Source organism: Phoca vitulina, unplaced genomic scaffold, assembly GCF_004348235.1.
Source record: "Phoca vitulina isolate PV1807 unplaced genomic scaffold, GSC_HSeal_1.0 scaffold76, whole genome shotgun sequence".
NCBI classification, from domain to species: domain Eukaryota; kingdom Metazoa; phylum Chordata; class Mammalia; order Carnivora; family Phocidae; genus Phoca; species Phoca vitulina.
In genome coordinates, this window is record NW_022589779.1 from 6,330,346 (window position 1) to 6,343,169 (window position 12,824).

Consider the following 12,824-nt stretch of genomic DNA (forward strand, 5'->3'; position numbering starts at 1 on the left):
AGAGCCAAACTCAGCTCTATCACTCAGTAGACTTGATAGCTTCCCGGACCTGTTTTCTCATCTGTACAATAGGACCGATAATTCCTGATCCAAGGATAGGCCTCATTTTGACATTATAAATAAATATATTTTAGGGCTTGACATACAGGAGATAAATACTGCTATTGTTATTACCCTTCGAGTACTTCCACAAGTATTATAAAGTAGTGACTGGTCAGTGAGTGCTTACCATATGCTGGGGATTGGATTAAATATTGTAAATACACCCATTTTGTGATCACCCTTCTATTATAAAACTTGTTTTTTTCAAACCATGATTCTTAATACAGTGGAGTACTGCTATATGTCAGTCTAGTTAAATAAGAATCTCAGCCAGAAAAGGGAGGTTTGAATAGACTGACATTTCTGTTTGCATTTGTTTACTTGAAATTCAGTCATTTCACAAGTGATCTCTATTTGCACCTAGAAACGATATCGTACTTCAGCAAGCGTTAATCCTGACTGTTTCTAAACTTCTACATGATGTTAAGAATTGGGACAGTTGGCTCTATGGGCTGAATTAAAAACCTAGAGGGAAAAGGATAAACACACAAACAAAAACCACCCCCACCCCCCCAAAATCCCTCTACTTTTAGGTAAACAATTAATTGAAACCTAAGTATTGGGTATCAACTGTTTCAATTATTTTACCATCTGACATAATCTTCCTCGACTCTGCTTCTATATAGATACAACTCTTTTATGCCACCTTACACTTCTCCAAAATTTCTGGGCTCTTTAATAAGGGGACAGGAAACATTTGCTGTTCTGCACCATGTCTGTAAAGAGTCTAAAATCATTAGCTTGTGATACATCATGTGCCAACACATTTTGTTTGTTAGGAGTCAATAGCTTTGATGATTCTCACGCCAAGTGCCCCACTCTAATTGAGAAGTGCAAGGGTGCCCAGTGAAATAAAAATCTCCAAGTGGGGTATGGGTAACCAGCATGGGGGGCTGTGTCTGTGTAGAGCTAACTCACAGCTCCATCCCTGCTTTCTTGCAGGTGTCTGGGAAAGACTGTTTGCCCTGTGCCTCCCCTGTGATAGAAAGATTTGATTTTAAGTCATTCAATCTCTCTAGCAGGTCGAGGTGATCTACTTTTCCTGGGATACACATCGAGGGTTTAATACATTTTCCTTGGACATACAGTTATTAGATGAGAGCTACAAACAATGGGGTGGGAAAAATGAAGGAAGCAGTCATGGATCCATTCGTGGTGACAGACTATGGTAAGATGCTTCCTGTCTCATACCTCTTTTGATTCCCACAATAAACTGTATATTAGTTATTGTTATCTGAACTTTACTGATGAGGAAACAGAGAGGTCAAGAAACTTCCCAAAACACTTGGCAGCACCATCAGGATTCAAACCAGCGTCTTTCCAATATTCACTCTGGTATTCCAGACGAATGGCACATTCAGAATAACTTGGGATATCGGTAGTAAGAACATTGACTTTGTTGTTAGAGTTCATGGATTCCAGTCCCAGCTCCTCCATTGTGTGATCCCGGACAATTTTATGCCTCTATAACTCAGTTTCTCATCTAGAAAAAAGGGAAAATAAGAATAATAATAGTAGTAGTAGTAATACTTACCTCAAAGATTCGCTGGGAGGATTAAATGAGGAGGTGCACATAAAACCTTAGCACCCAGGGAAACCTTAAAACGTACCACCTGTTACTCGTGCTCTTTTTATTGATGAAGGACATCATTAGGTTTATTGAGAAGGATACCACAACAGTGCTTTTTCACAGCATCTTGTTAGAGACTTCATTACCAGAGGTAGGCTAAGAGAGATGGTAACAGTATTTAATTTAGGATGACAGAAGTAAGGGTTCACAAGACTTTCAGTACTCACTGGAGGGAATTTAAGTGCAGTGAAAATGCAAAATCTGTGCCTGGGAGTCTTGAGCAGCAGTTGGGTTGGACTGATGTGAGGCCCAGGGGGATGGAGGAAGGAGCCCTGCTCTGCTTCCAGCAGCAAAGGGAGCTCTGGGAGGATTCCTATTCTGGCTGCCTCTGAAGGACTTATTGACAAGGACTAGTGGCTTTTGTCACCACTTACCCCAAGCTGTGGTCCCTTATAGCTATTTCTTTTTTTTTTTACTCTTTTTTAAGAAAGATTTTATTTATTTGTCAGAGACAGAGATAGAGACAGAGAGAGCACAAGCAGGGGGAGTGGCAGGCAGAGGGAGAGGGAGAAGCAGGCTCCCCTCTGAGCAAGGAGCCCGATGCGGGACTCGATCGCAAGACCCTGGGATCATGACCCAAGCCGAAAGGCAGATGCTCAACCAACTGAGCCACCCAGGCGTCCACCTTGTAGCTATTTCTGAGCCAATCCTTGGGAAATGGTGTGAATGGTGGTGGCGATGGGGTGTGTGTGTGCATGTCGTGTTTGTGTATATTTAAACACATATGTTTGTGTATGTGTGCATGTATGTTTGAGAATACTCGAGAAACAAGAAACCACCATTACGTGATTCTAGTCTATCATCTCTCCCCCTATTCATTCAATACATATTAAAAAATATTGAATAATTCAATATTTCATTATTTCATTTACTCAACAAATATTTATTGACTATTTCTTACTTGCCAGGAACTTTGATAAAGTCTGTGTTAGAAACTTGAGTAAGACACAATTCTCTGCTCCAAATGAGTTGATAGATAGATAGACAAATGTACGTATGTATGTATATATGTGTGTGTGTGTGTGTGTGTGTGTGTGTGAGTATGTATGTTACTGGAGGAGTCTGCAGAGGTTTTTCAGATAATTAGTTCTCTACCTGTCAGGAAAGAATGTGAAATTCAGTTAATAGCAAACCATGGATTTTGCCCCCAAATTAGACATAGACAAACACCTTATAAAATACAAATGCTGTTGGAGTAATGGGTTGAAATGTATTCAGGTTACTGTGTATAACAGGTTACTGTGTATGTAATCAGTGTGCCTGAAAATGACTGACTTGAATCCATCTGATTTAAGTATAGGACAAGGGGTGTGGATATGGGTGGACAGTGATAGCTGTTGAAGAGGCCAGAGTGGAAGACAAACCTCCTACTTGGCCTTGTATGATGTCAGTTCACCCTTGGGAGGGCAGCACCTGGGGGACACTTTCCTCCTGCCTGTCTCTATAAATATCCTTTTGTGTTGGTGGCACCACTTTCCTTCAAATAAAAAAACATGCTATTTGGGGCGCCCGGGTGGCTCAGTCGTTAAGCGTCTGCCTTCTGCTCAGGTCATGATCCCAAGGTCCTGAGATCGAGCCCCGCATCGGGCTCCCTGCTCCATGGGAAGCCTGCTTCTCCCTCTCCCACTGCCCCTGCTTGTGTTCCCTCTCTCCCTGTGTCTCTCTCTATCAAATAAATAAATAAAATCTTTAAAAACAAAACAAAACAAAACCCAGGCAATTTGCTATAAGGCAGTTTTTAAGGATTTGTTAATCAACCCATCACTCTATTAATCTGTTGCCCAGGGAGCGCTCCTGTCTCAGTTACAACCATTCCCTGAGGAGAAAGCGACTAAGAAGCCTTGGAACCTCTCAGACGGTGTAACATGTGTGGGATTTGCCCAGGTTGGTGAAATTCAAGCTTGTTATTTATTTTACTGAAAAGCAGTACTAAGTCTAATGAAAGATGAAGAGGTAGATTAACCCACCAAATAATTAGCTCTGACAATAAGGTGTAAATAAAGTCTTCCCTCCAGCCTCTTGGGTTCTCAGGAAGACTCCAAGCTGACTTCCGGACTCTCTGGGGGAGAGGGTGAACGGACAGGCTCCGGAAGGCCTTCGGTGCCAAGCACAGCAGCCCCACCCTCCTGGCGGTCTGTCCTCAGACATACTCTGGTCGTCTCAGTCTCGGTTTCTCATCTGCAAAAATGAGGATGCTAAGACCCATCTCATAGAGGTAGATGTTGAAAGAGCCAAATGAGATCTTACCCACAGTTATGTGATCTTGGGCAAGTTATTTAAATACTTTATGCTTCAGTTTATCCATCTGTGAACTGTGGATAATGTGGATAATAGAAGTATCCACCTAACGGAGTGAATTAACGGAGAGAATTAAAATTAGTTAATATACACAGTATACATAAAGTGCTCAGAGCAGTTATTGGCACATAATCAGCATGATGATGATGATGATGATCATCATCATCATGTAAAGCATTTGATGGTCCTCAATAAGTGGTAGTTCTTATTTTATTATTTTTTTTCTTTAATCCCAGGCATGTCATTTTGTTAGCGCCCTGCTTTTATCATGCAGCTTTTTAACTAGATTACCTAGGATTATTATTTTAAACTGTGGTAACAAAAAGACCTGAAAGTATCAGCACAATGAATATTTTTTCCTGTAATGGTCCAGGATGCATCAAGATTGGAGGTAGGGCTCTGCTTCCTAAAGCCACTGGGAGATCCATGTTCCTCCCTACCAGACTCTCCATACGTTTGCTTCAGATTCAGATTCAACTAATGCTGGTGGGCCTATTAGATGCCAGACACTTACAATCACATTTACAACAACCCTGTGAGGTGAGCATTATTACGTCAATTTTATGGATGAGCAGTCTGAACTCAGAGAGCTGAAAGCATTTGCTTACAGTCAGAATCTGCCCACTACTCTTCTCTTTCTTCCAATCCCATAGCATTTAGAGTCTCTACCAAATCAGTTAGTATTCAATCCTCCCTTTTATAAGAATGCTTCTTGCTTCCCCAATAAAAGTGGAGCTAAAGCTTCTAGGTCAAGCATGGGGACCCTCTATGTTTTTCAGATCCCTGGAATGTTCTTACACAGGCTGGTTAACGTCAGGATTACTTGAACCTGAATGTAACAAAAGTCTCACTGATGAATTTACTAATGGATCTTTATAACTTAGGTGTTAGCCTTCATTCAGGCCAAACCCAAGACCGTTCAGACTCGAAGTTACGTACAAACTTCTTTCTTTTTCTTCCTCTTGGTGCATGTTGAAAGAAACGCTGTCTCCTGAGGACATATACATATGCTTTGCCCCAAGTTTCCCACCCCCACTCCCCCAGGCCCCCCATTACTCAAAAAATGAACCTTAAAAAAATGAACCTTAAGCAGAAATTTGAAAAAATGAACCTTAAGCAGAAATTCACAGCTGTGATTTTCCGTGTCCAACTTCCCGTGTTTGACATGAGGGGGAAAGACTGGAAATGCTAGCTCCCTGACCACTGAAAGGTAGTCGCAGTCTTTCCTTTGTGATCCCTTTGGGTGCTGGAAGGTCCTCAGAGCCAGCGGCCTGAGGGGCCTCAGATGATGATCCTAAGGGCCTGGTCAAGAGCGAGGAAATGGTAGTGGGGAGCTTTCTTGCTTTGTTGTGCTTCCCCCCTCTTCAGAGACTTTTAGTACAGTTCTCTAAAGCTGGTTACGATAAAACAAACATTACGAATGTCAGGGAGATTGTATTGCACTGGGGTTCTCTGGCTCCCTCTGTCTCACAGCTGCAAGTGCTGCCTCTTCCATGTTATTAATTTAGAGGTAATCAGGTTTACATTTGCAGCTGTGCAGCATATGCTTTCCTCACACAGTCATGGCCACGGGCACCAGGATGATTAAGACTGGAAAAAATGCTAGCGTTTTTTTCCCCTCCTCTGAGGAATTAATGATGTTTTTCCTTTTAATGCTTGGTTTTGTGCGATTTTATCAATAGAGTATGGCAAACGTGTTTTGAGCACCTCCCATGTGTCCGAGCTATAGGTTTTTTAATAAATGTGATCACTTTGAAATATACCATCTTGGTTTTTTAAAAAATGGTTCTAATTTTATTAGCGGAGAGAGAGCCGAGGGCCTGAACTGCTAAATGGTAGGAGACAGGATGTGAAGTTAGGCGCAGTAGGACACCCGTAACGCTGCAGTTGGACTGTCACATCAGGAAAAAGCTGATTAGGTATTTCCAGTTGGAATTTGCTATTTCCTTTTCCAATTTCAGTGGAACTCTAAATCGTCCTTAGGTTGCTTTGATAGAAAAGCCCATACTGCTATAATCTGGTTTCTGACTCAAACACAAAAACCGTCTTTACTTTTTTGGATAATCTTGTACAATTTAGCAGACTATGGATTCCTTTGAAAGAGATTTTAACTGAATTATGGTGTGCAGAGGAGAGATAAGCCAGGAACAAAGCTTGCATCAGAGAGATCCTGAACCGCAGGATGTGCTTTTGGTGTCTAAGCTCCCCTGTTTCTTTCTCCATTCAGTGCAATCATTCTCTTGCATTAAATAAGACTATCAATACAAATAAAATTCACTTGAAGAGTTGCCTAGCTAAATTAACCCCTGTATGAAATGGTGCGTATTCAGCAAAGATGCAATTTCATTTGACTTTGTTTTTTTTTTTTTTTTTTTTAATTAGCTTTTCACTAGCTTTCTGAACATCAGGGAGCAGGCCTTCATGCTAAAAGATGATCTAGCTCGGGGGTGGGCAGACTACAGCCCTTGAGCAACTCCTGCCACCACCTGCCGATTTGTGTACTTGTCTCCAGCTGCTTCTGCATACCGATGGCGGGGACAAACAGTGGTAGACTTGGAGAGGCCACAGACGAGGCTAGCTTTGTGGGCGTATGACTTGTGCGGTGACCCAGAGCCCCAGGCTTAGCGCAGTGACCCGGAGCCCCAGGCTTAGCAGGGTCCTGTGCTTAGCAGGGTCCATACCCCACAAAGTATGTAGCTGGAGCAGATGACAGAGACTATATGCCCTGAAAAGCCTAAAATATTCATTGTCTGGCCTTTTACAGAAAAGTCTGCTGATCCTTCATTTAGCTAATCTTCTGTTTTTATAGTTGTAATTATTTAAATCATTTAATGTGTATAAGAATGAACCGGAGAACATGTTTAAAATGTAATTACTCAGAGATTCTGGTTCGACCAAGGTCTCCTGTGTGGCCCAAGTATCTACATTTTAAAAAAGCCCAGCAGCCCTCAGCTGACAGCCAGCAATGAAACAGGGACCTCAGCCCTACTACCATAAGGAACTGAATTCTGCCAACAATCTGAATGAGTGTGGAAGTGGATTCTCCCTTAGAGCATCCAGATAAGATCTCAGCCTGGCCAACGTCTTGATTTTAAGCCTTGTGAGACCCTAAGCAGTGAACCCAGCTACACCTGCCCAGACTTCTGACATTCAGAACCGTGAGCTAATAAATGAGTTTTGTTTTTTTAAGCAAATAATAAAATAAAATTAAGAAGCCCAGTGATGGTTCTCAGGTGGCTGCTTCTTGGGCCACCCCTGGAGAAATCCTGGGGGCCTTTTTCACCTTTGTTTGGGCTATCTCATTAGATATAGGCTCACCGATTCACTTGCCACTAGCCCGCCCTTCTCCAACCCATGTTTTATACTGCGGTCAGGGTAATCGCCCCCAAACCCTGCTTTTGACTTCTTACTGCTTTGCTAAAGATCTTTTCATAGTTATCCAATCTCTGCAGAACAGAGCCCCAACTCATGTGTTTGGCATTAAAAAAAAGCCTTCCACTCTGGCTTCCACAAAATCCATTTCCAAATGTCTCCCCGCTCTGAGCCCGGTACAGAGGCAGCAAGTGATAGTGTACCCTCCTATGAGCCTCAGAATCCTCACCCTGAAAACTGAGACAATAATGAATATGATGCACTAAGAAGAAACACAGCAGCCTTTTTACTGTATGCTTGCCCCAAATGTATGAGCTCATTCTAATCACGAGAAAACAGCAGACAAACCCAAATTGAGGGATATTCTACATAATGACTGACAAGTACTCTTCAAAAGTGTCAAGGTCATGGAACACAGGGAAGACGGAGAAACAGTCACAGGAGACCAAGGAGACATGACAGTGAAATGCAATGTGGGATCCTGGATTGATCCTGAACCAGAAAAAGGACATTAATAGAGAAAGTGGTGACATTTGATGAAGGCCTATTTTCCAGTTAATAATATTGCACCAGTGTTAATTTCCTGTGTTTTGATAATCATACCTCAGTTACATAAGGTTTGTTAAGGGAAGCAGGGTGAGGGATATAAGAAAATTCTCTAGACTATTTTTGTGACTTTCATGTAAGCCTAAAATTAGTTCAAGATAACAAGTTAAAGAGGTGGAAATAATAAGATACGCATTACGGGGTTGTAAGAATTGAGAAAATAACAGCTAACTTCTGAGGACGTTTAATAGGTGCCAGACACGGAGAACTTCACATGCATGTAAGTCATCCCAAGAACTGTGTGTAGTAGGTAATACTTTTCTCAGGTGCAGCACCTGCACTTAGTAAGATCTCCCTGAGTCCCAGGAAACTTTCTTCTATTCACTGCTTCCCAAACGTGTCCACTTTTAGAGTCTCTGTAAAGCCTATTGGAGCTCCTCTTGCCACTTTGGACTTCTAGAACTCCTATTGTCTGTAAAATTCATTTAGCACAAACTTTGTGCAACTTGGTATTGTTAATTTTCTATGTCTTGTCATTCCAGCTAGAAATGATCCTCTTGAAAGCAGAAGATTTGGATAACTCACAGTGCCTCACACCAAGAATCTTAGATAGCACACACTGCTTGCACCAATAATCTTGGCTATCCCAGGATGCCTTTTGTCAGGAATTTCCCAAGTACCTCATCATCCTCAGATTTCTAGGGCCCCCAGGTTCATCTTGCTTGGGCTTGGGGCAGGATCCCCAGCCTTACTGGAATCGGAGACATCTGTTTCTAGGACAGTGAGGGAGTATTAGCAGTTGGCTTCTTGGATGGTTTCCTGGAAAAGCACACATTGCAATCTGACTTCTAGAGTGACATTCAGCCATTACACTTTCTAAAAATTGTTAAAAAACACATAACAGGTGGTTCAGATTTCTTTTTTTCATCCTTGTCATCCTTCCTGCCACCTCCAGGGCTGTGACCACCACTCTGACTCTGACCCATCTTGCTTCAGCCACTCAAACCACCGCTGCCAGGAGAAATATGAACCTCCTGTACCGACTAGAGTTGGGGAGAAAGAAGAAGAAAACAAATGGACCAGATGCTGCCAGCAAGCTGCCCCTGGCAACACCTCACACTCAGTGCCAGTTAAAATTATTGAAGTTAGAACTAAAGACTGCCTTCTCATGGGGGAAGAATTCATTAGAAATCAGGAACAAATGAAGCCTTTAGAAGAAAAGCAAGAGGAGGAGAGATCTAAGGTGGATGATCTGAGGGGGACCCCAATGTCAGTAGGAACCTTGGAAGACATCACTGATGACAATCATGCCATGGTGTCTACATCTGTGGGCTCAGAACACCATGTCAGCATTCTTTCCTTTGTGGACAAGGATCTGCTGGAACCAGGCTGCTCCATCCTGCTCAGCCACAAGGTGCATGCTGTTGTAGGCGTGCTCACGGATGACACGGATCCCTTGGTTCTAGTGATGAAGGTAGAAAAGGTGCCCCGGGAAACCTATGCTATCGGGGGGTTGGACAACCAAATCCAGGAAATTAAGGAATCGGTGGAGCTTCCTCTCACTCATCCTGAATATTATGAAGAGATGGGTATAAAGCTCCCAAAGGGGGTCATTCTCTATGGTCCACCCGACACAGGTAAAACCTTATTAGCCAAAGCAGTAGCAAACCAAACCTCAGCCACTTTCTTGAGAGTGGTTGGCTCTGAAATTATTAAGAAGTACCTAGGTGATGGGCCCAAACTCGTCTGGGAATTGTTTCGAGTTGGGGAAGAACACGCACCATCCATCGTGTTTATTGATGAAATTGATGCCATTAGAACAAAAAGATATGACTCAAATTCTGGTGGTGAGAGAGAAATTCAATGCACAATGTTGGAACTGTTGAACCAGTTGGATGGATTTGATTCAAGGGGTGACATGAAAGTTATCATGGCCACAAACGGAATAGAAACTTGGGATCCAGCACTTATCAGACCAAGCCCCACTGACAGGAAGATTGAGCTCCCCCTGCCCGATGAAAAGACTAAGAAGTGCATCTTTCAAATCCACACAAGCAGGTTGACGTTGGCCGATGATGTGACCCTGGACGACTTGATCATGGCTACAGATGACCTCTCTGGTGCCGACATCAAGGTGATCTGTACAGAAGCTCGTCTGATGGCCTTGAGAGAACGTAGAATGAAAGTAACAAGTGAAGACTTCAAGAAATCTAAAGAAAATGTTCTTTATAAAAAGAAGGCATCCCTGAGGACTGTATCTCTAGTGGACCATAGCTGCCTTCAAGGAAATAATCAGGGGTGTCCCGACCCCGTGAAGGGATGAGGTTGGGGAAGTTGCCCAGAGGAACCCATGTTCCAGTTATCTTTCTAAGCAAAACCTCCTGTACCTTTTTGAGTGTGATGTGTAGGACTCCCCCCAGGCTGCCTTCATCTGTTGGTCACATGCAGTGCTCTCTCCCCGATAAAGCATGCTCCTTCTCAAAAAACACGTAACATAAAATTTACCAGCTTAACCATTTTTATGTGTACAATTATGTAGTGTTAAGTACATATTGTTGTGAAGTAGATCGCACTCATACATTTTTTTAACCTCTAAAAATACTTCAGTTATCCAGAATAGATGACAAACTCTCACTACTTAACAATGAAAGAAAAAACAATAAAGTCATTCAATAAAAAAATGGGCTAAAGACAAACTGACATTTCACCAATGAAGATATACATATGACAGATAAGCACATGAAAAGATATGCAACATCATTAATAATCAGGGAAATGAAAATTAAAACCTCACTGAGATATCAAAGTTGAAGATACCAAATGGGTGGCTTAGCGTCTGCCTTTGGCTTGGGTCATGATCCCAGAGTCCTGGGATCGAGGCTCATGTTGGGCTCCCTGCTCAGTGGGGAGCCTCCTTCTCCATCTCCCTCTGCCATTTCCCCCCACCCACGCCGTGCTCTCTCTCTCTCAAAGAAATAAATAAAATCTTTAAAAAAATTGTAGAGTTAATAGAACATCATCCATTGCTGGCAAGAATGCAAAAAATGACAACCATTTTGGAAAACTGGTTGGCACTTTCTTATAAGTTAAGCTTATATTTACCATATAACCCAGCATTCCTACTCTTAGGTATTTACACAAGTGATGACATATGTCCCCACAAAAACCTGCACGTGAATGTTTACTAGGCAGCTTGATTCGTAAGTGCCCCAAACTGGAGAAAACCAAATGTCTATCCATTAATTAATAGTGAACAAATTGAAGCACATTCATACTATGGAAACCACTCAAGAAAAAAGAATGGGCTACTGATCCACACAACAACATGGATGGATCTTGAATGTATTACAATAACTGACAGAAGCCAAGTTCAAAAAAACATTATATAATCCCTTTAATATAACACTTGAAGAAAGCAAAACTACAGGGACAGACTAGGGTCAGGGATAGGATTAACTATAAATTCTGTAGTGAAATATCCCTTATCTTGACTGTGATGGCAGTTGAAACAGCTTGGACAGCTAATTATGATTGTTCAAATTCATAGAACTGGATACCTAAATAAAGTCAATTTTTACTGTATGTGAATTATAGTTCAGTTGACCTAGCTGTAAAAATACTTCAGCTATTTAATATTTTAAATAGTTGGCTACTTAATTTACCATGTTGCCATCAAAACCTAATATATAGGTAGATCTTAGTTTTCTCTGGGCAGTTCTAGTTAATGCTTGTTTACTTGGTGACCAAGTTGGTTTAACCTTTGTCCCAGACAATAGAAACCTGGTTTGGATGATAGATAGTTGTGGTAGGGTTAGGTGGTATTCCCATAGTACTTCAGACAAACTTCTGAGATACCAGGCCATTAAGCAGAGTGGTCCAGGATATTAGATCAGCACTAACCTTTCTTCTAAGGAAAAGTGTAAGTTAGAGGACATTCTCACTGCCCCTTCAGGCTTAGTCTGACTGATAAAATATATGACACAGATTCTGGAGTCCGGGAGATTTAGGATTAAATGCCAGGACAGCTCCTAAGTAAGTGGGTATGGTATTTAATTGAAATAACCTCACATGTAAAATAGATATTATAGCTGAGTTGCAGAGGTGTTAGAAAAAAGTGACTTAGCAAATTGCTTGGTACAAAGTCAGTGTTCAGTAGTTGCTATGATCATTGTTGTCACCTGTTGTCATTGTTGTTATCATTATCATTCCCTATGAGTAAAGAGAATTTTCCATTTATGATGGGCCGCCTCCACACACCGAGGGCTGGTAGATCACGCCATGGAGGTAGACACAGTTTCCATTCACTGAAGTCATATGGGCTTTGGCATTTGCAGCCTCTTTCCTTGCTCGTGAAGTGGACTGACTGAAAACTTGTTCCTCATTTACAGCTGGGTCCCTCCCTGAAGAATGACTCGTAGTACCTTCAAGTACCTCCCCTCTCCATTGCTGCCCACTTGCTGGTTGCTTGTTGCCTGGCGTTTCTAAGACAGAGTGAAATCTATTTAAGTAATTTTAGGAATGCAGCACACCCGAGGTGTAAGACAGCAAGAAGCATGCTTCACCTGTGCCCTTGCTCTCTTACTAAGTGTGGTCACATCAATGGGTAGATAAATTTGAGTTAGTGAGTCAGGATATTTGAAGAAAGTGTGAAATTCAAGTATGATTCATTTGAACCTATGGAGAAAGAAATTCTTGCTTAATGTTTTATTGAGAACCCGCAATGTGAGCCGCCATGAACCTCAGGCAGTTAAGGAGTCAGACGATGTTTTCTTTGGACCAAGAAATGAGTGCTGTGTTATGGTATAGACTGGGAATGAAAAGAAACGTAAGATCCAGAACCTGCTTTGAAGACATTTATACTGGAGGTAGGAAGACA

At 41.9% G+C, this 12,824-nt stretch overlaps 1 protein-coding gene across 1 annotated transcript; it reads left to right on the forward strand.

Moving 5' to 3' along the window:
- Positions 1-9,101: 9,101 nt before the first annotated feature.
- LOC116625292 (26S proteasome regulatory subunit 4-like) lies at positions 9,102-10,271 on the forward strand. Its single transcript, XM_032393714.1, has one exon. The coding sequence runs from the start codon at positions 9,117-9,119 to the stop codon at positions 10,269-10,271; it is 1,155 nt and encodes a 384-aa protein (XP_032249605.1). The 5' UTR covers positions 9,102-9,116.
- The last annotated feature ends 2,553 nt before the right edge of the window (positions 10,272-12,824 follow it).